The sequence below is a fragment of the Coptis chinensis genome, chromosome 2, assembly GCF_015680905.1.
Source record: "Coptis chinensis isolate HL-2020 chromosome 2, ASM1568090v1, whole genome shotgun sequence".
Taxonomy (NCBI): Eukaryota; Viridiplantae; Streptophyta; class Magnoliopsida; order Ranunculales; family Ranunculaceae; genus Coptis; species Coptis chinensis.
The window spans coordinates 31,246,771-31,272,377 of NC_141457.1; the positions used below are offsets into that span (position 1 = coordinate 31,246,771).

The window sequence follows — 25,607 nt, forward strand, 5'->3', positions numbered from 1 at the left end:
GAAAAAAAGAGAAAACAGTGGAGTGGTGTTGCCACGCCGGCCAAGGTTTCGATTCCTTACTAGGTAAGTCATCCTCTCTTCCTCTCTCTTCTATCCTCCCCTTTCAATAATTGATTTGGGGTTCTAATTAAAAATTTATCTATGTTCTCAGTGTATCTCATAGATTAAACAAGTTGTCGTTGCTTTTGTCATTCGATCTTCTCAAGGTAACTAATTTACTCATCAATTGTTTTTAAAAAAGTGGGGTTCTTGCTTATGTGTTTTCTCCAACTTTTGATTATGAGATAAAAGACACATCTCATGTGTTGTGACTTGATTTACTTAGTGTTAGATCGATGTTTTGATATTTTGTCTTGTTTTACAATTTGGTTTGTTCATTTGAAGTTATACCAATTAGTTTCACTTAATGTTTAAAATGTTTAAAATTTTAACTGTTAAGTATTACAGGAAAAAAAGATGAGTGTACATAGTATGGTAGTTGACATCACATATGCACTACTAAAAAAAGGGATTAATATCTCGGCTAAAAGACGAGATAATAGAGTTTTTATATCATTTTTTTTTGTTGCACAAAAACCGAGATAACATCCACTGAGATAATAGAGTTCCCATAACTGAGATAATAGGTTGACAAATTATCTCAGTTCAAAAAGAACTCTGATATAATATGTAAGTTAGTTATCTCAGTTTTGCAAATGAAAGTCGAAATAAAGAATGAAAACGAAGATAATTTGTGATTGAAACCGAGATAATATTAAACAAAACCGTGGTGAAATGTTTTCAAAACTGTGATCATATGTACCAATCTTTAATCTCTGTTTTGCAATTTCGTTTTTCTTTGCGAGTCTCATTAACCCTATAGTTTAGATTTAACTATGACAGCCTGCAAATGAATATCTCTCCCAATAAATCACATTCACCATCATATTCATAAGAACTCATACCAATTAACAAAACTTACCAAAGTGGTTCAACATAATTTCTTAATATAAAAAGTGATAATTACATCAAGTAAAAACTAGCTTAAATGTTGTTTAATTATCCTTTAAAAAACTATTACAATCTCCAAATCCTTAGAAAGCTAATAGATTCTCCAGAATATTCATCTTGATCTTGGGTCCATTGAAGTAAGCTTCCACAGTTGAATCCTAAAATGACTAAGGAGAGGAAAAATAGAATTTTATGATGAGCTTCTCAAATTTGGAAAGAAACCATTCCAAATTCCACAATGTACTGGAATAAAAGAAACGAGAAAGAACATGAAATCTGTAAATTAAATGTGGTTGCGTCAGCCTTTCAAAATTATACTCATAACAAAAAGCATACCTAGGTCACACCAGAACTCATAAACTAAAAGACCTTGCCTTCCCTGTTTGGTCTTAAAAAATGGTCATGTGGTGTTTCCCAAGTGTTTGCCAACACTTGAGAATCAAAGAAAGGACCATAAACAAACAAACGCCATAAGCAGCTAGGTTGCTCCATATCAACATACCAAGGCATTCTTAATATACTAATTAATTTAGTGCACATGAGCTCCATATTGATACACCTCAAATGCACGCAGATTCACATAAGAAAATAGTATATAGCAGTATCAATCTACATTACTTGAGACTCTAGAAAGTAGTGGTAACATATGAAGCATTAAGAATGGTATATGCATATATAAGAAAATGCTTTAGCGCAAGATGTGCTTCAGACACACCTTTCTCTGTCAATAAGAAATCAACATCCTAGCTTACACTCATAAACAAGTACTAAAGAGAAATGGAAAAATCCCTCATCACAACCAATATTGTGTATACTAATGCTTTGCAAGGCCCAGGTGGGATGGAGGGAGGAATAAACAACCAAGTGGTGCCCCCCGGGTGATCCAATCCATTGATTGAGAGCTCTGAACAACCTTAATCTCCCAGGCCCAGAGAAAAGAAGAATGAGTGAACCTATTGCTTCCAATGCTTCGAACCCTCTTTCCTCTTATCCCTCTCTAACTTGTGAGCTAACAGCTGTTAATGAGCCGCCTCCAGGTATCGAACCTCGAAGGGCGAGGTAAGCGCCAACTTATTCTCTTTCCTGTTCCCTGATCCAATGAATGAGGGAAATGACCACATAGCACCGGCACTAGAACCGTCGTTCGAACTCCATAAGGTAAGGTGCATTTCAACCCTCTCCTCGTTCCGTTGTTCCAGTTGCCTTTCACCCGCCGGAGGAGCGGAACCAAATGATCTCATTCCAACTGCTAGCTTTCTTTTTCAAGTGCCTCTGCTGGCCGACTCGCCTCTCCTCGCTCTCCATTTGTTGATCAATTCAAAAGCTCTCTCTTTCTCCCCGTCTCCAGGTCTCGATGCCTTGGCAGCTCAAGCTAGCCCGCATTCCTTTTATATTCCCCATTTTCAGGACCAAAGCCATCTGTTCCCTGGTGGCACCCCAAAACCAGCCGGTCCCCAAGCAGCCAAACCAAGGAGCTGATAAAAGGATCCACCGGTATCAACGCCTGCAGCTCATAAGCGGCATAAGAACCGCAGAACTATTCACTTTTGTCTCCCTACCTCTTCTTCTCAATTGAGTGGATCTAGGCCCCTCCATCCTCTGACAATTCATATTTTGTATGCATCCGAAGAAGGCGAATCCAAGTGATCTCAATCAAGTCCTTGTTCCCCACCTGTCCCTGCTAAGCTACCAAACGACCTTAGCTATCCTGCTTCTGATCCCTATTCCTCTCAATCGAGTGACTCGACTAACAGAAATCAAGCAAATGAACATCCTCTTCTAACCACAGATTCCTCGTTCCTAAAAGAAAGATGGTATACAATAGTAGTAGGTAGCTGAGATTGTGATGGGAAGAACAGAAAGGTAGCTCCATTACAAAAGTTGAATCAGAAGTAGCCTAATTCTCAGGACAAGACAGCTGCGAGCAATTCATAATAAGATAATGGGTTTCAGGGATCTCTCCCAGCAGCCATCAACCGATCTTTAAGACTTTACCGGCTAACCAAGAGTGGGACATGCATGCATCACCTGGTTCTTCGAAGCTAGATCTACAGCTGGCGCGGAAACATCTTGGGCAAGGGAAGCAGAATAAAAAAAGGTGTTTTAGGAAAGGATTTGGTGGAATTAACGAAAATGACTAGACCGAGTGGGTGCCTTTAGGTGATAGTAATCAGAAGAACTTGACTATGTCTGTTCCAATGCCTCCTCCATAAAATGCTTGGCAACTGTGTCCGTGAAATCAATAGAATCACTTATCGTCAGGTGCCAATCCGTGTTATTTAGTGGTCAAAGGTTGTTTAGTCATTACCAACCACTTCCAGTTCAGAGAAGGAATCCCTTGGATCTGAAACAACCAGGCTCGCACTGGTTAAAAAAGAAATAAGATCACCGAGCAGCAACAACGCGATTCGAGCTCTCTTCTCTATTTGCTAGCACTTCTCGGTCTGGTGGAGATCCTTCCACCGGTATCGATGCAGAAGATGCCTAAGCAAGGTGTAGAGAAAATTTCTGTTTCTCCGCGATCGAGCCTCGCCCAGAGCTCCAGAGGCGCGACTTCAGCTCATGACTCCGATGATTTAAGCGACCCCCCGCTGCTCAAAGAAGCGCGACCAGCTCATGGCTTTAACACATAATACGCCCGCCACCGGGCTTTCTCCGTGGGCTTCGCTTATAGTAACCGCTGAACTTTTGGTTTTGGTATAAAAACAAAATCGATCTTTTGGAAAACTTAACTTTTCCAAAACCAAGAAAAGTGATTCTGAAGAAACAATTCTTTTGTGAGTTGAGTGTTCATTCTTTGTGAGTGAATTGAGAGAGACTTGTAATCGCCACTCTCGGACATCTAGTAAAGCTTGGAACTTCGCGGTGTGGGCGTAGGCAAATTGCCGACCAACCATATATATCTCGTCTTGTGGTTTGTTCTTCTTTTACATTGATTGTTTTATTTCATATGCTTGTTATTTGATATTGAAAGTGTTGGGATATTGCTTGGAGGGTGTTGAAGTCTTGTCTATTGAGAAAGATCAATCTTTGTGTAGGATTGATCCGTTTGAGTCAATGGGTAAGCGTTGTTTCCGCAGCTTAATTATTCACAACAATTGGTTGGAGAATGCAAAGTCGGTTTCTACACCTTTAGCTGGGCATTTTAGGCTTTCAGCTAAGTTCTCTCCTAGTTCGGTGGAGGAACAAAAGCATATGGCTAATGTTCCTTATGCAAGTGCCGTGGGTAGTTTGATGTATGCTATGGTGTGCTGCGCCCGGACATTTCCACAGTGCGCTTAGTGTTGTAAGCGGTATATGGCAAAACCACGGGAAGCGAAGATTGGGAGGCGATGAAATGGGTACTAAGGTACTTGAAGGGGTACCTTGGATGTGGGATTAGCTTATGGTGGAGGCACTTGTTATGTCGATGGGTTTGTGGATTCCGATTATCGCGGTGATCTAGATAGACGACGATCGACTCCGGTTATGTGTTTATGATGCATGGTGCATCGGTTAGTTGGAGGTCTATGCTACAGTTCTGATTGCTCTATCTACTACCGGTGCGAGTATATGGCGATGGCGAGGCAAAGAAAGAGGCACTATGGCTTCGGCGTGGTCTTCTAGGTGATTTGGGTATTGAAGCGAACGGTGTTGCTATGTATTGTGATAGTCGTCTTTATTCATTTGGCGAAGAACCAAGTTCATCATGGTCGGGACCAAGCATATTGATGTCCGTTATCATTTTATCACGGGATGTCGTTGAGGATGGTGATGTTGCACTTGAGAAAGTAGACACCCATGACAATCCTATATATCTTGACGAAAGTTGTCACCGGAGTTAAGTTCCAACACCTTTGTTTGGACTTGCTCCAAATCCTACATGTTTGAAAGAGCCACAGTGTGGGCATAGCCTTTTCGGGCGGTTGATTTGCGAGTCTTCTTTCTTTGGAGGTGTTCTTCTTGGATGTGATCTTCTTTGGATGTGTTCGGCTTGGTTTTATGTGTTAAAACCTCACCGAGGTGGAGAATGTAGAAAAATTTCGGTTTCTCTCCGCGATCGAGCCCGCCAGAGAGTGAAGCGACTTCGCTCATGACTCCGATGATTTAAGCGACCAGCTCATGGCTTTAACACATGGCGCCACTTTACTTCGCCAGAGGAGATACGCCGTGCTCGAACTTTTCTCCGTGGGCTTCGCTTTCGATGAGAATCAAAATTTGGTTTTGGTATAAAAACAAAATCGATCTTTTGGAAAACTTAACTTTTCCAAAACCAAGAAAGAGAGTGATTACAAGAGAACAATTCTTTGTGAGTTGAGTGTTCATTCTTTGTGAGTGAATTGAGAGAGAGACTTGTAATCGCCACTCGGACATCTAGTAAAGCTTGGAACTTCGCGATTGTGGGCGTAGGCAAATTGCGAACCACGATATATCTCGCCTTGTGGTTTGTTCTTCTTTTACATTGATTGTTTTATTTCATATGCTTGTTATTTGATATTGAGAAGTGTTGGGATATTGCTTGGAGGGTGTTGAAGTCTTGTCTATTGAGAAAGATCAATCTTTGTGTAGGATTGATCCGTTTGGTGTGGGTAACGTTGTTTCCGCAGTTAATTATTCACAACACAAGGGATTTAGTCGGTTACTAGTATATCAATTCTATGACCACTTGTTCTTGCAGGAAGCATTTTTTTCTGTCTCTGATGTGTACACCGAATAGGTTTTGGGTGGGCCTTCTAAAGGCCATAAGTGACTTCCTTGTTCATCTACCTTTTTGGTTGTTGGAGGGACTAGCACATAGAGACTTGGGCGGGAATGATACTTCCAGATTCCAGAGAACCACAATCCATCTATTCATTCCCCGAAAGCCTCAACCAATGCTTGTAGTCATCTCTTTCTTCAGTATTGACTACAGGGCGTTCCTCTGAATAATTGTAATGTAGGATTTTATCGATATCTCATGCATGATTCCTACGATATATACAATTACGTTATACCACATGCATAAAATAAGCGTGAAAACGAGAAGATCGTTACCTTGGTCACAACTTTCAATTTGAAGTTCCAAGCTTTGATCTACGGAGAAGATGTTCTTGACACACTCAAGATCTTCTTCTTCTTAACTTTGCCGAGTCAAGTTCCAACCACGAGCGGAAGCAACCTTTTTCACGAACCAAGAACCAAGAACCATTAGCTAGGGAGGATACCACCTATGGAATCTCCACAAATTACTTGACCTCTACTTTAGAAAATGTAGGAGGTCGCCATTAAAGGAGAGAGAGCTTTTCTTGTTGTTGTTAGGATGATCAATATGTGAGAGGTGGGGGTCTATTTATAGAGGTTCCCACCTCCTCAATATTGGATAGGATAGAGTCCTATACTCATCTAATATCGGATAGGATAGAGTCATATACTCATCTAATATCCGATAGGATAGAGTCCTATACTCATCTAATATCGGATAGGATAGAGTCATATACTCATCTAATATCCGATAGGATAGAATCCTATACTCATCTAATATCCGATAGGATAGAGTCCTATGCTCATCTAATATCGATAGGATAGAGTCCTATATACTCGATGGTTTATCCTTATCTTGGTGGGCGCCTATCCAACCTTATTTCCAACATCTCCCACACTCGCCCTAACGGCGAAGAAGGTTTCTAAGAGAAGCATTTAAGTAGAATGCTTAGCCATTTGTGTGTCTCACACGGCAAATGGTTCGTGTGACCCTAGCACACGTATCATGATATCTCGTGAAGTAGCAAGTTGCAATGAAAAGCACGACCGCGCTGAACTACCATGAAAGTGATCTTAAAGAAGATGAATCCAAAACCTAATATCCGGAGAGTGTGTATACCCCAAGATCTGTTTGTTTCATCACTTTGACAAATAGCACTCATCCCTATGAGTCCACACCATAAAGTCAAAAACGTTATCACATGATTCACAATTATCATCAATTGTCACGGCGGGTAGAATCCCAAAAGATTGTGTGATAAACCTTCGGTTCTTTTACCGCTTTGCACGCAAGTCATTGTCGTCGAGTTCTACCAACTTCCCAAGATGCATCCAAATCGGCCTTTTAGTAAAGAGCTTGTGGGGGAGCAAACCAAAGTTACGAGTAGTCCTCTTATTTTTTCTTGACAAGGTCAAAAGTTCAAAGAGGGTACCATTCGATATGTTTTAAACAAAAAATATATCAATAGAGCTCACATAGCAAGAATTTTAGGGATATTTCTTTTCTTGCTCTCAGGTGGTCAATTATACACATGTTGTGTGAAAACATGTCATGGCAAGAGTATCTAATTTGTTTACTCAACAATAGATATCTGTATGTCCACTCATACCATGCAAGTGTTGTCATCCCTAATGACAATTCCAAGGATACTATGCTCCCACTTGGCAACAACCGTTTGTAGGTTTAGACAGAATCTTCCCTATGAAGCTTGTTTCTTCTTATCCAATTATAAGAAGGGGCATGACTCGGCACTAGGTCCACCCTTCCTATAAGGTTTAGTGACTTGTCAAGCTAAACTCCCATCGTTTAAAATGGAAGTGATTTGTTCATGTGAGTGAACCCGGTCGACCCTACCGACATACATATGAGATGATAAACGATTATAATGAGAATGCAATCGATCCGGAAAGAATGCACTTATATTCATTAAACCATCAAAGTGTTCTTAACATAATCACATCCTCTTTAACCCAAGCATTTTTACATGTGCAAGGAAGAGTTCCTTTGGAATAGGTTTGGTCGATGGATCCAACCATCGATCGGTGGATATATGTTGTAGAACCACTTTCTTCTTCAATATCATTTGTCGTGCGTGAGTGGTATTTTAACTCTATATGCTTGGTTCTTCCATGGTACTTTGGATCTTTAGCATATGCAAGAGCGACCATCTTTGTCGATCGGATGTGAACCGGTTCGTGACTCTTGAGAACAACGACAAGTGTTTGATGAATCGTCGAGCCACACGGCCTCCTCGTGGTGGCGGAGCAATATCTGCAATATACTTTCGGCTTCCATAGTTGAAAGTGCTATGGAAGTTTGCTTCTTCTTTGCTCGGGATATAGCACCTCCATTCATTATGTAGGTATATCCTGAAGTTGACTTCCTCTCATCAAGGTCTCCAGCCCAGTCGGCATCGGAGTACCCAATTAGCTTAAGATCTTTCCCTTGGTAGACAAGTGAGTAGTCCACGGTGCCTTTTAGATACCTCATTATCTTCTTGGCGACCTTCCAATTAATGCGACCCCGGATTTGTTTGGAACCTTGATACTAACCCAACTGCATAGCGGATGTCCGGCCTTGTACCTGACATTGCATACATAAAGGCTCCATTTGCGCTTGAGTATGGTACATTTTTCATAGCCCGAAGTTTCAAGTTAGGATTCTTGGGAGACATTTTAGAACTCAAAGACTCTCCTAGACTTCTTGGGAGATCCACTTGCTTACAATCAATCATGTTGAATCTTTCCAAAACCTTCTTGATATATGTCTCCCGAGACAAAGATAACAACAAAGCGTTTGGGCGATCCGAGTTATTTTAACTCCTAAGACATAACTAGCTTCACCCATGTCCTTCATTTTGAAGTTTAATGACAACCACTCCTTAGTGGAATTTATCAATGCCTTATTGTTACCCGCTAACAAAATGTCATCCACATATAGAGATAGAATCACAAAACCATTTTTAGATGTCTTGACATATCTGCAATGGTCCTCATTTACCATTTCGAATTTGTCTTGAAGCATTGCTTCATGGAATCTCGATTCCAATTTGTCTAGAGGCTGTTTTTTAAACCATATATGGATCTTTTCAGTTTACACACTTTGTGTTCCCGACCCTTGATTGAAAAACCAAATGGGTTGATCCATATAGATTTCCTCTTGTAATTCTCCATTGAGAAAAGCGGTTTGACATCCATCCGGTAAAGCTCTAAATCTAAATGGGCAATCATTGACAAGAGGAGGCGTATGGAGGCAAATCTCACTCTTGGTGAGAAGGTGTCCTCATAGTCTATTCCTTCTTTTTGGGTGTAACCTTTTGCAACAAGCCTAGCTTTGAATTTGTCTATGTTCCTTCCGCATTTTTCTTGATCTTGAGAACCCACTTGTTCCCAATAGATCTCTGTTTGGAGGTAGATCAACTAAGTCCCATACTTTGTTTTTCTTCATCGACTCCAATTCTTCCTTCATAGCTTCCATCCACTTACTTGTATTGGACCCGAAAATAGCCTCCTTGAACGTTTTAGGTTCATCGATATTTACGTAAGTGCATTGGTCAAATTTATCTCCCCTTCAATCTCAAACCGGCGTTTGGGGATATGGCCTCTAACACTCTTACGAGGTTGGGATTGATCAATCATTTGACCAATGCCATTGTTACTAGAATCGGGGTTGATGAAAGTTTCATCTTCGCCTTTGTTCATCGGCCAGTTATAAGGTTATCAACTTCAAAGTTGTATATCCTTATCAACCTCACCCCTCATTAGGTATTGATCCTCTAAGAATCGGCGTTACGTGCTTCTATTTACGTGACATGCCCTTGAATATCCTCCCCTAGGAAGACATACCCCTTAGAAGTCTCACTGTATCTTATAAAGATACACTTCTTTCCAGGAGCACTCAACTTTCCAAATTCTCGATTTTGAGAAGTGACAAAGGCCGCACACCCCCATGGTCTAAGGTAGTTCAAAACGGGTTGTCTACCAGTCCATAGTTCATAGGGTGTTTTGTCAACAATTTTTGAAGGAACTAGGTTAAGTATGTGCGCAGCCGTTAACAATGCATCACCCCAAAATGAGATAGGCAAGTTAGCCTGAGCCATCATAGATCTAACCATGTCCAGCAGGGTTCTATTCCTTCTCTCAGAGACACCATTCTGCTGAGGGGTATAAGGAATAGTTAGCTGTCTAGCTATACCCTTATTTTCACAGAGTTCCTTAAACTCATCAGAAAGATATTCACGTCCGCGGTCAGTTCTTAAGGCCTTTATTGTCCTATCAAGTTGATTCTCAACTAGGTTCTTGTACTTTTTAAAACAGTCCAAGGCGTCTGATTTGTGAGACATCAAGTACACGGTCCCATAACGTGTATTGTCATCTGTGAAGGTAATGAAATACAAAGCCCCATGCCTTGCTGTTACATTCATTGGTCCACAGATGTCTGAGTGAATAAGTTGTAAAGGATAAGTTGCCCTTTGGGCTTTCCCAAAAGGTTTCTTGGTGGCTTTTCCAAAGAAGACAACTTTCACAGGTTTCCATTTTAACAGAGGTTAAGTTACCTAACAACCCTCCCTTGCTAAGCGGTCTATCCCATCGTGTCCAATATGTCCTAGTCTAGCATGCCACAATTGGCAACCAACCATTTTAGACATAAAACTTAAGTTTGTGCTAAGTGTAATGTCATAAAAGAATTCATTAAATAAGCATGACCTATCAAACTGTTATTTAAAGATATCTCAAGCGAAGTTAAAAAAAAAAAATTAAACACATAGGATTCTTGAAGTAATTTCAAAACTGATAAAAGATTTCTCCTAATTGAGGGTACAAAGAGTACTTCTTCAATAAGGATGGATCTCCCACTCGCAAAATCCAACCTACAAGTGCCATTGCCCAAAAACATCAGCTACACTTTGGTTTCCCATGTGGACTCTCCGAAGTTCCTTGTGGAAGTTTCGAAAATCTTCAAACAGGGACCTATCCCTACCGATGTGGTGCCGTCAGCTGAAATCTACAATCCAATATTGTGATGAATCGACAACATGACAAGTACTTATCATCATTGACAAGATTTAAAGTAAAACTCACCTCGGAGAAGGACATGCCCTAGCATAGTGTCCCATCCGATGACAACGGAAGCATTCAACACTAGTCATGTCTATCGACTTCCTAGGTTTTTTTTTTGGGTTAGGCTTGGCCTTTTCCTTGCCTTTCCTTTTCCACTTTTCTTGTTCCAAGGAGCCTTCCTCTTTTGGAGTTGACAACATTTGCTTCGGTTTGAACAACAGGCTTTTCATTGAGAAGCCTTTGTTCCTCAAGCTCACATTTCCTTTGCACTGTGCAAAGTTTGTGATAATCGTCGTCATCGTCAAGATAAGACGAAATTGTTCCCAAGTTTTAGGTAAAGACCTAATGACAGCTTGAATTTGTTGTTCATTTGACAGGACTGTCCCCGCTTGGGCTAACTTCAAAGAACCATGTTTCTCATCACCGTGCAATGTTGTGGTCATAGAGGTATGGGGCAGCTTGATAAATTTGTCAAAGCTCATTTGTAGCCTCCTCGGTGTCGAATGAGTCGTTACCCCCCAAGGTCCGCCTTTTTACTGCTTCCCATAGCTCTTTAGCCGATCCAAGGCTATCATACCGCATCATGAAGTCATTCCTCATGGTGCCAAGTATGGCAATTCGGCAACATTATCTTTGCTTGTATACTCATTGTACTTTTTTAGTACAGCGAGATAAGCGACTTGTGTTAATCCTTCAAATGTAGGTTCGCTCTTGTCTTAGTTATTACATCAATGACCTTCCTATCTGCGAGTGCCTAGCCTAACTTTCCTAGACCAAAGTTCGTAATTCTTATCGTTTAACAAGTCCTTTTCGGGTAGCATCGTAGCGGGGATTTTCCATCGGGTGCCATTCTATCAAGTTTGAATTCCAAAAATAAGATACTACTTAATAAGAATCATCTCTTAAATTAAATCTAAGTAATCCACATTTTCACATATGAGATGATCATGATAATCTACTAGCATGATTCTAGCCATTAAATAAAATCAATGCATTTGACTATCAATAACATAGAATATGCAAAAAATCTACTACTTAAATTTCCATTTCATAAAATTGTTTCTACAAAAAAGAGTTTCCTATCTTTCAAAAAACAATGTAGAACTAAACAGAGCTAGTCAACCATGAACATAGAAGTGTCCTGGGTGCCTAGGGGAGTCATCCTCATCCTCACAGTCACTATCAGCCATTTGAAAATTACTAGCCACTTCCTCTGTTTCCCCGTGAGGTGGGAAAATAAACCCTGATGACACATCATATGGATTTGGTTCCTTAGCATCGTCCCATAATCGATGTAGGAGAGATTTAAGTGGTCGAGCCTCATTCCTATCCTGAATAGGACTGGGGCTCTTTGGTGTATATTCTGGTGATGGTGGCTCTGTCTCTATCTTATCAGATTTCAAGACAGTACTCTTGAAAGTTCTCCTATATTGCTTAGCAGTCATGCGTTTCTTGGAAGCCCGTCTCCCAAGATCTGGTTCAGTTTTCCTACAAGTTTCGGGTCTATGTGACTTAGGCATTGTGCCTTAGTTTTCATATGACCGTTGATAGAAAACAAACAATTTTATATACATGCAATAGTAAAAATCCAGATTCAAATAATTACTGCATGGTAAAAATAAACATCCTAATGTCAATTTTTAATTGTGGAAAAATACATGTGGAAAAAAAATCCTAAAATTTATAGAGAAATAATCTCAGAAATAAATTTCCATGTAAAAATTTCTAAGAAAAAAAATTTCCTAGAAAAAAATTTCCACTAATTATTTCCCATAAATAATTTATTTTGCAAAAAAAAATAAGCAATCTCTAATTAATTTTAAACAACCTAATTATTTAAAAGATTTTGAAAAAACCGCAGTTTTTCAAAAATTGTAGATCACAAGATCAAAACCCATGAAAAAAAAGCATGCAAACCATGGAAAAACTCAAGCCGATGCCAATGTAGGATTTTATCGATATCTCATGCATGATTCCTACGATATATACAATTACGTTATACCACATGCAAAAAATAGCCTTGCCGAAAATAGAAGATCATACCTTGGTCACGCGATTTTCAATTTGAAGTTCCAAGCTTTGATCTACAGGAGAAGATGTTCTTGGCACACTCAAGATCTTCTTCTTCTTAACTTTGCCGGAGTCAAGTTCCAACCACGAACGGAAGCAACCTTTTTCACTGAACCAAGAACCAAGAACTGACAATGGCTAGGGAGGATACCACCTATGGAATCTCCACAAATTCTCGGCTTCTACTATAGAAAATGTTGGAGGCTGCCATTAAAGGAGAGAGAGCTTTTCTTGTTGTTCGGATGATCAATATGTGAGAGGTGGGGGGTCTATTTATAGAGGTTCCCACCTCTTCAATATTGGATAGGATAGAGTCCTATACTCATCTAATATCAGATAGGATAGAGTCATATACTCATCTAATATCTGATAGGATAGAGTCCTATACTCATCTAATATCTGATAGGATAGAATCCTATACTCATCTAATATCTGATAGGATAGAGTCCTATACTCATCTAATATCAGATAGGATAGAGTCCTATACTCAGTGGTTTATCCTTATCTTGGTGGGCGTCTATCCAACCTTATTTCCAACATGTACTTTGAAGTCGCGGCAAAGCCAGATTCAAACAGTATCTCCTACAATTTCTTATGTTCGGGCAGCTCAATTAAGAAATCTCTCGATAAGTTTAGTACGATTCTTAAAGCAATACGTTTCCTAAGAAATATGGCCCTAAGCAGATGAATAGCATAGATCGATAAAAGTCGGTATACAGGTATATACCCAAATACTCATTGGAAACTTTAATCATATACTATCTAGATCAGTGAAAGAAAGGGTGAGGGTACCACATTTTTTTATGGTTTTAGCCCATGAAAAATTCAAAGCTTCATTGTATCAAAACGTTGAAAGAAGTGAAAAGGCTATTAGGGGGGGGGGGGGGGAGAGGAATTCCATATAGCACACAAAATTGCCCGGCCCATTTCACGCATGGCCAACAGTAGTGTTATTAAGATCCTATTATGGCCATCCTTGCCGGGTCCCATGCATTGCCTAGGCGCTGATCTCGCTGTCCATCTGGAACCAGAAGGAGAGGAGCGATTATAAGAAGTGATAATTGCCCGTCCTCTCCAACTCGATATCCATTTCAGATATAGGAACGTCAGTGTTGGTCGCATAGGCAGTGGGAGAAGCTAGATTGGGTCCAGGGCCAGGTTGTGTGGCCCTATTGTTTATTATATTACGATTATTGTTTCCTGATTCAATGCCCTATCAATGAAACTTTGATTAATAAATCTGCCGGCCAGAGAGGAATCAAATGCTTCTATAAGGATGGGTGCTCAAAATGGTCAAAATGCAGCAGGGAAGGATATGTATATAAATTTCAAAACAGTCAGCAAAAATTTTACTTAAGGAATGACAAATAATTACCTTGACACATTCAGTAATTACTTCTAAACAGTTTAAAGGAACTTAATATGGGGAATTGAAGCTACATGATGAGAAACAAATAAAAGAAAGTGAGTCTTACGATAACAATATAATAAGTATCACCATTTTTGTTGTTAATTTCCAGTAATACAGTTGGACTCAAACTCTTGGTAGGAAAAAAGAAAGAGCACAAATGTACTTAACCACCATAAATAAGTTAGACCAAGCCATTGTGTACTAAAACCACTATAAAGCAAGACAATATAGGAAAGTAAACATCAAGAAAAACAAACTTGATTGTGAAAGCAAGAGTCACACACAAACACGTAATTTCAAATATGGAGAATACCTTTCAGGTCATTTACTCAAACTGCCAAACAATAGTGCAAGCACGAGCAACACCTACACAGACAAAATGGACCATGGACACAAAAGGAGTTTAACGATAGATGCTTAGTAGACTTTGTTATCACCAATTTCCGTTAATATCACCAGTGTAAGCTGGCTACATAGCTATACATAAAACAATACTATTCGTCATCAGTTCATACTTGTATTGTTGATTGAGGTGCACACAATATTCAGCTATAAAGAAGACAACTAAACTGGCTGGTTGGAATAGATAGGTCTAGGCTAGTAGTGTGCATCCTAGAACCTCAGGTACTACATGGAAGATATTGCAGAAGGCGGTGGTTACTAATGACAAAGTTAAGAAAAAATTTGTATGCTTACCTTCAAGATGTAGATTGTAAGGCCATAGAACGAAACTACCCCACACTTGTTTTGAGAATGCCCAGTTACTAAAGCTCTTTCGGATTGCTTGTAAAATGTGTATCATGCCAGGCATTAGAATACAACTTTAACAACATGATAAATGCATGTATGGCGAGAAATTTATACTATTTTGAAGAGAAGATGTGCAGACTCAAGAAAAAAAAAACTTAATGGAAGTCTCTTTCTGTACAAAGGTAGACGTGTATACAATATGTTGGGCTAGTGATCCATTTCAAGAAAGCTTTCGGTGTTGGTCACTTTGCAAAGGTAAACATGCCTTGTCTGATTTTATTGGTTTTTATTCAGCATATAGGCTTTTAATTGACTACTAAAAGAAGGGCTTTTTGTGTCACTTTTTAAGTGACATAAGAAGTCATTTATGTCACTTTTGAAACTAATTCTGAAGTGACTTATAAGCCCCCGACACATAAAGTTCTACCAAAAGTGACACAAAAGCCTTACTAAATATGTCACTTTTTGTTAATTAATGTGACACTTAAGAATAGCCTCTTGTGTCACTTTTAAGAAAGAGTGTCACAGTGCTTGTCAAAAGTGACACTAGTTGTATCTGTTTTGGACCAGAGTGGGACATAATTTCGTCAAAAAATGACACATTAAGTATACTAGTTGTGTCACTTTTAGACCAGAGTGAGACATAAGTACGTCAAAAGTGACACATTAAGTATACTAGTTGTGTCACTTTTTGACCAGAGTGAGACATAAATAAGTCCAAAAGTGACACATTAAGTATACTAGTTGTGTCACTTTTGGACCAGAGTGAGACATAAGTACATCAAAAGTGACACATTAAGTATATTAGTTGTGTCACTTTTGGACCAGAGTGAGACACAAGTACGTCAAAAGCGAGTCAAAAGCCCCTTACTTCTTGTGTCACTCTTGGGAATCAACTCTATGTAACTCGTATGAAAAAGAAAGCGACACATAAGAGTGGTCAGTTGTGTCACTTTTAATAGATATTATGTCACTTTTTCCAAAAGCGAGACAAATGAAAATAATTTTTTTTTTTTTTTTAATTTTTTCTCATTTTTGTATTCGATCGTATTCATTTCTCAACCTGCATCTTATATGTCATAACCAAAATTTCATTAACCTGCTTTATGACAGAAACAACATCCACATACATTTATCAAACATCACAACCAAAATCACTTTAACATGCTTTATGATACGGAAACAACATCCACTCGAGAAGAAAGAAACAACATTCAAAATAATTAACTTCCATTAATTTCATCGATCAAACCAAGTATTTATCATCTAGTTTGACTCCCAACAAAAGAAGTCATTCCAATACCAAAAGAATCACAATTAAAAAAAAACTACATAGCACCAATACTATCCTAACAATATCTTAGCTTGTTGTGAGCACTTCCAACACCAAAAAACCTAGTTGCCATCTATTCATCTGTTAATCGATCCATGTACCTGCATCATATCATGAAGTCATAATTCCACTACGACTAGTATAGAAAATTAAAAAGCAAGTGAATCAAGAAAACATTATAGTAAAATGAGAAAATGGAGGGCGGGGTTTAAATTTTTACCTTGACAAAAAGCTTGAGGTGAGTATGATTCATCAAATTGGGGAGCAATTTTTTTGGTTTTCTTGCTTTTCCTTCCATAAAATTGATACCCTACACAACACACCGAACGACAACAAAATGATCTATCAAGTTAAGAAAGAATTTGCCCAACGTGAAAAGATTAATTAATTGAGTTATTCTCGAAGACTTTAGAAACAAAAGCACCACTTCTACAATCAAGACATGTGTCTTATGCCTTATAATGAATACTATATATCCACATAATCGTATGACATTGACATGACATGCATTCTCATGGATAGAAAGCAGTATACAAGATGAGATTATTGCCTACAGCAATGGAAACAAACAAACTTCTTCATATCAGTAACACACACGCAAGGGTACGTAATGTAGAAATTACCTTGCCTTCAAACATATCTCTACCAACAAGCCACATATATGAAGAATTCTTCCAACCACACACCTTGGAAAACCATCAGCCAATTGGGTCTTTCTACTCATTTCTTCAACCTACAATAATTAGCAATAGCTCAACAATGAAAGCTCATAGAAAAATCTATATCATTCCACAAGACCTTAACAAGATGAATAAAAATCTTTATTAACCTTGTTTTTAAACAGTAAAAACATTCATAAATTGTGAACATATTATATGGTAATATGACTAAGGCTTAGCATCCTAGCTAGTTACCAAAATTTATGTTCTAGGATGTTATAGGTCATCCCCAAGCCACTACAGGACATTGACATCATACTCACACATGTCCTTAATAGAAAAAATCAAGTACCTAAGATGACACTCACCAAGCCTACACCTATGGCTCGTAAATCAAGCAAGTGCTTGAACACATGCTCTCGCATGTAATGGTCTAAGTTCACGCACGTTATACGGTAAATGTGAAACTATCGTCAAACGACTCAATCAAAATCAAGACAAAATGAATTGAAAGCCACGAAACTACACACACACAATCAGAATCAATGAATAATTTTAATCTAAGTAATTGGCCATTCCCATAACCCAATTCAAACTCTAAGTATGTTAAAACTGAGTTCTAACACATCATTGGTGTTGCCCGACCTGAGAATTTAACAAGCATACAACAAGCAACTATGCTAGGAATATGTATTAGAAATAAAGACTTACCTGAACTTAAGCTTCCATGAAGTAGTTACCATACTAGGTAAGGTGACAAATTGAGGGATTTATTCTCTTCTATCTCCTTTCTAAGTAGGGTGTGTGAACTTAAGGTTCAAAGATATAAATAGAAGCTTGAAGTGGCACAAGCACCTTCAATTCCAGCAACCAATTAATTTTATAAGAGAATAAGGCATTAAGTTTCGCATATTAGAAATAATCTCTACAACACCGTCTTTAATCACAAGTGCATAGTCTATCATAATTAAATGGTCTCCATGATAATATATTTGAGAAACATAAACTTCTGTCGTAACCCACAAACGACTTACTCATATAAGCCAAGGTGACCTCTTTCGCCTAAACAAAAGTGTAAAACTAGTCGATTTACTCTTGAGCTGGGGGACTAGATCAGTGTTGTACCAAGAACTTAGGCCATTCATATTGGTCTTCATGGATGTAAGCAGATATGTAAGAAAAAGGTCATTATAGCAAATTAAAAGTTTATTGAATGGTTTACAGATGTGATGGTCTCCATCGGACCAGAGCAATATAACACCGAAGTACACTTAAATGACTACTAAGCAACATAATTAAGCTAAGTAGCTAAGCAGCATAATTACTTTTAGAAAAAAAAATGGGAAAAAGTGTGAAAATAAACTAATCTTACTTAAATATCACAACAGGAAACCAAAGTGTGAAAATAAACCACCATACCCAAAGAACCGAAATCTCTAGAGGAAATACCAAGCCTTTCCTTCTATGTAGATCTTATATATGTATAAAATTTTCAGGAAAAAAATCCAAAAACCTCATAATTTCAATGAGAGAATATGTCAAAACAATCTCTAAACGAAAAAAAGGAGTTATAATCTAAACTGAAGCTCAACGCAAGTAAAAGCTTACACACTTACCTGTGGTTGCATTGGTCTACTAAGTTGGATTTCCTGTAACCTCTTACTCTTTCAGCACCCCAATCCTGGAAATCTATGAGTTAACTTGTGTATTTAAGCTACTATGACATATAATAAGAAGAGCATTTTTTATCATTCCACTATCTTCATATTAAAATTTTGTATGCAACAAATGGAGATTAAGAATAATATCTGATCATCACCACTCATCATATATATATTTTAATTGCAGTAGCAACTGATTTTTGCTATAGTTTTGGCATATGCAACAATGCACTTCACAACAATGAGTACGTAACTTAGAGTGCTTATTTAATTCTTACGTGAGAATAGAGACATGCATTCCAATCCACCTTGTCCATGGTCTTACATTTGAGTAGGTCCTGCCTTGTCTTCAAAACTCCAGGGTTTTCTTTCCAAGTTTATGGTTCCTGTTACGTCCCACTTAACCTTGTCATTCCCTTCTTTGAGTTCCTCCAACAAGAACTCCCAGGGCTTTATATTAATCTCAAGCCTGGTTAATATATGCAAATCATAACAATGCATTTGGAAAAAGAATTTGAACGAGAAATTTTTTCTTTCAGGATTTGTAGGAGCGTCTATATGGTATATAGTAGTATTTAATTTTCTTAACACATACTATTTTCTTTTGTGGAGAGGAGAGAAAATTTGCAAAAGAATAAAATGTATGATAAATAGAACTTGTATCACATAAACAAAACATTATCCTTTAAATGGTAACACACTGCAGGGTGTGTAGGGTGAAAAGAAAAAAGGAAAAAGAAAAAGTGTAGAAGACTTACCAACTCGAGAATGACCAATCAGGAAACACAAGCGGCGGAACTGTGACATTGGATCATGTGTAAGAATCTTTCATGATAACTGGATTGTCATCACAATTAAACATAAGATCTAAATCTGGTAATTTTTTTGGGTACAATTTAAGTAGTTGTAATATGCCCCATAGGGTGAACACATGTCTTGTTTGGTATGCTCTGTGATATATTTCCAAAAAAGTTTTACCATTTTAGATGAATATAATATAATATAATGATATATTTCCTTTTGTTCTAGTTTCAAAAGGACTCTTAATTTCAAATAAAATAAAGCAATACCAAGTAAATTCAAGAAAGTAAGCAAATAAAAATTGCACCTTTGAAGAAAGGGAGATCGAATTTGTATAAACCCTAGTTTAGCAATGGAATCCCTACGGAAAACAGACAATTCGAAAGTGAGAGATGAGTGATACTTGAAGAACTAAAACCCTAGAAAAGGAAGAAGATGGTGAATGGGTACTTACTAAATCGGCAGTGAGAGAGAAGATTGAGCAGTGGCAGCAAGAGAGAGCATTGAGCAACGACAGACGAGAAGTATTTTCCGGTTTAGGACTTGAATTTATTTCGATCTCTTTTTTATTTTCTTCTCTTTTCGTTTGAAACAAATGGCGCACAAATCATGAGTTTGAGACTTCGAGTATAATTTTGTATTTTTACTTGTGTCATTTTTTTTTCTTTTATTAGTAGTTGTTTTTTATTTGTTTTCTCCTTACTGAAAAGTGACACAAGAACCCAAAACACTAGTGTCACTTTCAAATAGAGTGACCCAAAAAATTAAAATACTTGTGCCACTTTTCTTAGAAGCAACACGTCAACCCTCGTTTTATATAAAAGTGACACATCAAATTTTTGTGTATCACTTTTTGGTAGTGAATGACATGAGACCTAAAAAAAAGTGACACAAAAAACCCTTATTTTAGTAGTGATTGCTATATCTAAGATGTATTTGATGAACTTGAGTGTAGGCATTGAAGGTGGTTGTGTTACTGTCTCTCTTTTTTTTTTTTTTTTTGACATTGTAAAACTTTTACAGGTGTAGACATATGGTTTTAGGCATAAAGTTTGAAACTTTTAATTGCATGACATTCCTTCTCTTGTAGACGTAAAGTTTGAAACTTTTCAACACTGTCAATGTCAACCTTATGCTTAGTTTTAGGCTTTGGGGGGTTCAAAGGGGCATGTCAGGATAGCAATCTTAGCGTTTCGAATTTGTTTTGGCATATGGGGATGGCTCATATCTTTGTCAACGATAATGCCATTAATCAGCTTGGTATCTTTCAACTTTCCCTTCCACTTTGATCAAATCTAAGTTGACATCCCTCCTTTCTAAGTCTACAACAGCCATAACTGCTTTAACAGCAATCTCGGCCAAAGTGCGCTTGCATTGATTGATACTGCAAGAAAAAAAAAACTTGTCATTAGTCTGAATCGTAATCTCTTATGACTGATTACTATATGATGCAGCTATAATAGTTGACTTTACATCCTTGAAGATAAAGTCGTCGTGCAAGTCTGAACCAAAGGCTCAATATCTGTGGCATCAAAAACAAACTTCTGTGCAATGTTCTCTAAATGTTCAACAGATATCCTAGAAGCCATTGCATAGCCTTCTGCTACCCGAATAGGATGCACACCACGTTCTAATAGTCTCTCAGCCTGCTCTAGAAGTGGACCAGCCATGACAACAACTCCAGTAGTCCCATCACCAATTTCATAATCTTGACTCTTAGACAACTCAACCATTAGTTTTGCTATATGATTATCAACATCCATCTGCTCCAAGATTGTCGCACCATCATTGGCTGGAAATAAAAAACACTTAATAAAAGAATAATTTTTTTTTAAAATATATTAAAAAAGAGACATGTGTACATACTGATAGTGACATCGCCGTCAGGACTTTGAAGCATTTTTTATCCATGCCTTTAGGGCCAAGAGAAGTACGTAGAATCCTAGCAACAACTTTACCAGCAGAGATGTGTGATTTCTGAGCATCGATTCCTCGTAATCTAGTCTTCTGTTCTTGATCTCTTACTATATTAAACGGACGACCGTACTCATCGAATGCCAACGCCATTTTTTAGATCGATCTAGAGAGATGTGATGACTGCGAATGATGATTAATGAGAATATATTTTTCAGGAAACTACTCTCTCTCTCTTTTTCGCTAGTGTTTTGTGTGTTTCGACAAAGGGCTTCTTACATAATGTATGATCTTGTTCAAATTGCTCAGGACTTGTTTTTATTAGTATGGCATGTAAATTTTGTCTCTGTCTAAATGAGCTCATGCACCTTAGACATTATTGAGTGCAAATACATTTTTTTTTGTTCACCTTGTATGTTCTTCACAGCTACTCAATTTTTTAAGTGTATAGATACTTATGAGTGCTTCTTGCCCTGCAGCTTGTTCTGGACTTAGACGAGACTCTAGTATGTGCTTACGAGACATCTAGCTTGCCCGTCATTCTTCGCAGTCAAGCTACAGAGGTAGGACTTAGTTGGTTTGAGTTGGAATGCGTATCTTCAGACAAGGTTTGCCTTTTTGTACTTTCTGATCTGGTTTACTTGTTAATAACTTGTTTTCAGAATGAAATCCCACTTAAAAGATTAGTTATATATAATTGAAGGAGTATGACGGAAAGCCTAAGGTGAATCATGTCACAGTGTTTGAACGTCCAGGTTTGAGAAATTTTTTAAAAGAGACAAGTGAATTTGCAGATCTTGTGCTCTTCACTGCTGGTCTTGAAGGTTTGCATTTTTGTTCAGTATTCTTATGAACTTTTCTCTATAGCATTTTCTTTAATTCATTTTATTTATTGTCTTTAGGTGTCTTACAGGTTTGCTAGACCACTAGTTGACATAATAGATGATGGGAATCGATTTAGCCTTCGTCTTTATAGGCATTCAACTACCAGCACGTAAGAGTTCTTTCTCCTCTTCCCCCTTCCCACTGTAACCTGCTTGAATGACAGATTTCATTCTAGCTGTCATTTTAAAATATGCATTTGTTGACAGTACGCGTTTATTTTCTTTTTTCTTGTTGCTGTTGTTCATAGATAATCAGGTGACTTGGTGCACATTCTTGCTTGTGATTTGATTGATCATTGATTTTTAAACTCAGTTGTGCTCCTTTTTTCTTCTCAAGAAACTGATGTAACTTTCAAATCGACTTAATATTCCCTTAAAGAGGACAGAGAATGCAACAGACCAGATGCTTTGTGTAGACAGTAAACCACTCATGAAGTAACCACTGGAGATCCATTTAAACCTTCCACCTGTTTTATGGATCACACTTTTGGTTTGAGATATTGATCATTTTAAAAAGGGCCAAGCCAATGGACTCAACACATGTGTGTTTTGGATAGTCATTTCGATACAGAATGTAGATTCCTGAAAATGGGTGACTATGTGGGGTCGTCTCCAATGAAATGGAGGTAATAGTAATACTTAAAAGGAATTTAAGTTTATGGATATGAGCTAATTAATGTAATTGTCTTAGTTGATTTCTCTGGGACGACAAAGTCAGAACTGCTAAATTACTACTTCCTAGCAAATCATTATCAACTTTTTCTATTGCTGAATCTTTTCTAATTTCCTGATAGTTGATAGCAAAACTGTATTTTTAAACATTGATGAAATGAATACCAGTTTACATGCTTTGCATTCCATGTCACGATTATGAAAATATGATTCATGTTTGTCAAGTAATTTACTCTGTAAGCGCATATCAAGTGCTGAGAGAGAAAGGTTCTAATGTTTCAGTTGTGCAATTTTACTTATGCTTGAGTGACCACTTTTTCTTACATCTTGGTTCTTTGCAGGCAATATTTAGTAGCCTAAAATCTCCAATCACTAAGGATATGAGACCCATTCTACCACCACAGGTGCATTCTTTTTTCTCAGAATGTTGATCTGGTTTGTTCTTGTGTTTTTGCTCGCTCTTCTAAAGCTCCACATTACAAAACTGCAGACAATTAAGGAAAAAGTATGTTCTTGAGACTTTATTGAATTTGAAGTATGGTGCGAGTCTCTTTACTAGCTTGCTTCACAACCTGAATTACAGGAACGTCCGGACAATGTCAACTTTTAGAATGGGAAACATACCGTGACAGTTGAAAGGAAGGTAGGAGTCTTGTTTGCAAAATATTCAATCCTTCTTTATCTCTCATATATGGAAGGAAGGCAACATTGTTGCATATAAGGCAGCCAAGCTTGCAGCTAGTTTGGGAGTTAATCATAGCTTTGTTTATAGTGACAAACCTCCATGGCAGCAGAAGCTGCCTACTGTTGAGGCAGGTCAGTCATTTATTTTGCCGAGTTGTTTCTGCTTTATTTTGATTTCTGCGCATTGCATTTCTGGTCGAACATGCCCAACCCAACTAAGATCGAAGAACCGAACCTGACAGACCGTGGCTCTCTTTTTATTTCTGATATCAATTATAATGGTTACTTCCTAATCAGGTTGCCCAAAACATCACCTCTTTTACAGTCGTTCAACAAACTTCTTATGCGTAAGCTTTTCAAACTGTCCAAACATTATGTAGGATTTCAAAGTTCTTGATTATCTTATGTAACTAGAGACATACTGCAACACTGTAGGTATATCAGAGATTCTGGTGGAAATATATCAATTCTGAAGCTTGATCTTGCTAAATATCATTTAGTACAGATGAATTACAGAATTCCTCTTTCAGCATCTCACGGTGAGAAACACACTCGTTTGAGACCTTGTTCGTTTTCCTGTTAGTTCTATTTCAATGAACAATGATATATACCTTTTCACATGCAGAATTCTTATTCTTAAATTCTTTTATCCGAGGTTCATCAAAATGCATTGAAAAATTACAAACAAAGAATGATTCTTAGAAGCCCCACATAAGTGTGTACCATCTTCCATTGTTCATAGCAACTACTGGTATGTTAAGGAGAATGTGTGTTAGAATTTAGAAAATTGAAAAGACAAATATCCAATTTCAACTATATCAGTAATAATTCAAAATGAACTTCCACGCGCTTTATTTTATAACCGGTTTGTCTAGCCATTTGTAACTGTAAGTTTCAATATTAAGACCATAAATGTGATCAGTCCTCGATCTCTCCTTTGATCAGTGAGACAGAACTCTCTTAGATATAAATTTGGAAGCAATACAGTGTTTTTATAGAGTAAGGCTCTATGGCGGACAACAACTTAGCACTTCGCTTATAATAGAAGCTTAGTGTGAAACAATTTTTTTTTTCTTTTCTTCTAGTTCTATTTCTGTTCATTATAAAAGCATTCTACTGTTGTGGCATCTATTTTTGGACTGAGTACTGGATGATATCTATGAATCTAGTGTGACACTTGATTTTAGTTTAACTTAAGGAGTTTTCTTTCTTATGTGGAAATAAATTAAATTTATTGTGTTTCTCTAGGGAATGCAACTGAAGTCGCTTGTGACAATGTAGTCTTGTCCATAATGCCACAACCAATGGCTGAGAGTCAGAGGTAATTTCTAGGATTTACATAAACAGTTAGAAGATAGACTTCTTTATTTGAGATGCGTAAGGTTTTCTCCCATAAGCACTAGTTAGTTAGTAGTCAACGTCCAAAGTTTGGTTAAATCTATGATCTCCTATATTGTTTTGTGACTCTTGTTTCTGTGTAGGGTACTTATAATTTTCTGAGATGGTCTTATTGTATTATGGGGACTTGAAGAAAGTAAGGGATTCTTCTTATGGGTGGAAACATGTTGTCATTATCGAATGAAACAATGAAAGTTACTTCTTCATGTTGGGCATGCCCCTTTGGAAGTAAAGTCGTTGTTGGATATAGTAATGGAGAAGTATGCCTTTGGAGTGTGCCACCACTTTCAAATCCAGGTGCAATAATATCAGCAAATAGGGAACTAACTTCGCTGCAAAACGTCCCTTTGTGTAAACTTTGCGATTTTACTTGGTTGGCGGGGCGTTTAGAACATCTATGTTGTTATTCATTATTTTTCGTTGTGGATGAATAGAAAGAATTTAATTGTTAGATCAAGTTATTGATGAATGGAAGAATTTAATTGATACATTGTAGACTAAAAAGGGTGCAGGTGCAAGTGGCCCCCACATATAAAAGGGCCAGAAAAACCATTTTTTTTAATAAATGAGAAATAATTAGTAACGGATAGGAAACCATTA

The 25,607-nt window shown here is 37.7% G+C and overlaps 1 protein-coding gene, 2 long non-coding RNA genes and 1 pseudogene across 5 annotated transcripts; 1 reads left to right on the forward strand and 3 right to left on the reverse strand.

The window, feature by feature from the left end:
• Window positions 1-915: 915 nt before the first annotated feature.
• Window positions 916-15,135, reverse strand: LOC147515771 (uncharacterized). The gene is made up of 3 exons (XR_015210804.1): window positions 14,948-15,135; window positions 14,565-14,617; window positions 916-1,148 (listed from the first exon to the last, which is right to left on the reverse strand). It is a non-coding gene; the product is annotated as an uncharacterized LOC147515771 (long non-coding RNA).
• Window positions 15,136-16,307: 1,172 nt separating this feature from the next.
• On the reverse strand, window positions 16,308-18,677 carry LOC147515772 (uncharacterized). 2 transcript variants are annotated; one of them, XR_015213507.1, is made up of 4 exons: window positions 18,610-18,677; window positions 16,958-17,067; window positions 16,555-16,644; window positions 16,308-16,435 (listed from the first exon to the last, which is right to left on the reverse strand). It is a non-coding gene; the product is annotated as an uncharacterized LOC147515772 (long non-coding RNA). The 2 variants fall into 2 exon arrangements; XR_015213506.1 differs by having other exon boundaries at window positions 18,413-18,671.
• A 1,817-nt stretch (window positions 18,678-20,494) lies between these two features.
• On the reverse strand, window positions 20,495-21,635 carry LOC147515773 (T-complex protein 1 subunit epsilon pseudogene; annotated as a pseudogene). Its single transcript, XR_015212986.1, has 3 exons — window positions 21,322-21,635; window positions 20,929-21,247; window positions 20,495-20,839 (listed from the first exon to the last, which is right to left on the reverse strand). The product of XR_015212986.1 is annotated as a T-complex protein 1 subunit epsilon pseudogene (transcript).
• A 16-nt stretch (window positions 21,636-21,651) lies between these two features.
• Window positions 21,652-25,109, forward strand: LOC147515774 (uncharacterized). Its single transcript, XM_086593045.1, has 7 exons — window positions 21,652-21,702; window positions 21,849-21,977; window positions 22,073-22,197; window positions 22,283-22,363; window positions 24,045-24,187; window positions 24,858-24,930; window positions 25,091-25,109. Exons 1-7 carry the CDS (start codon window positions 21,652-21,654, stop codon window positions 25,107-25,109), a joined length of 621 nt encoding a protein of 206 aa, XP_086449171.1.
• The last annotated feature ends 498 nt before the right edge of the window (window positions 25,110-25,607 follow it).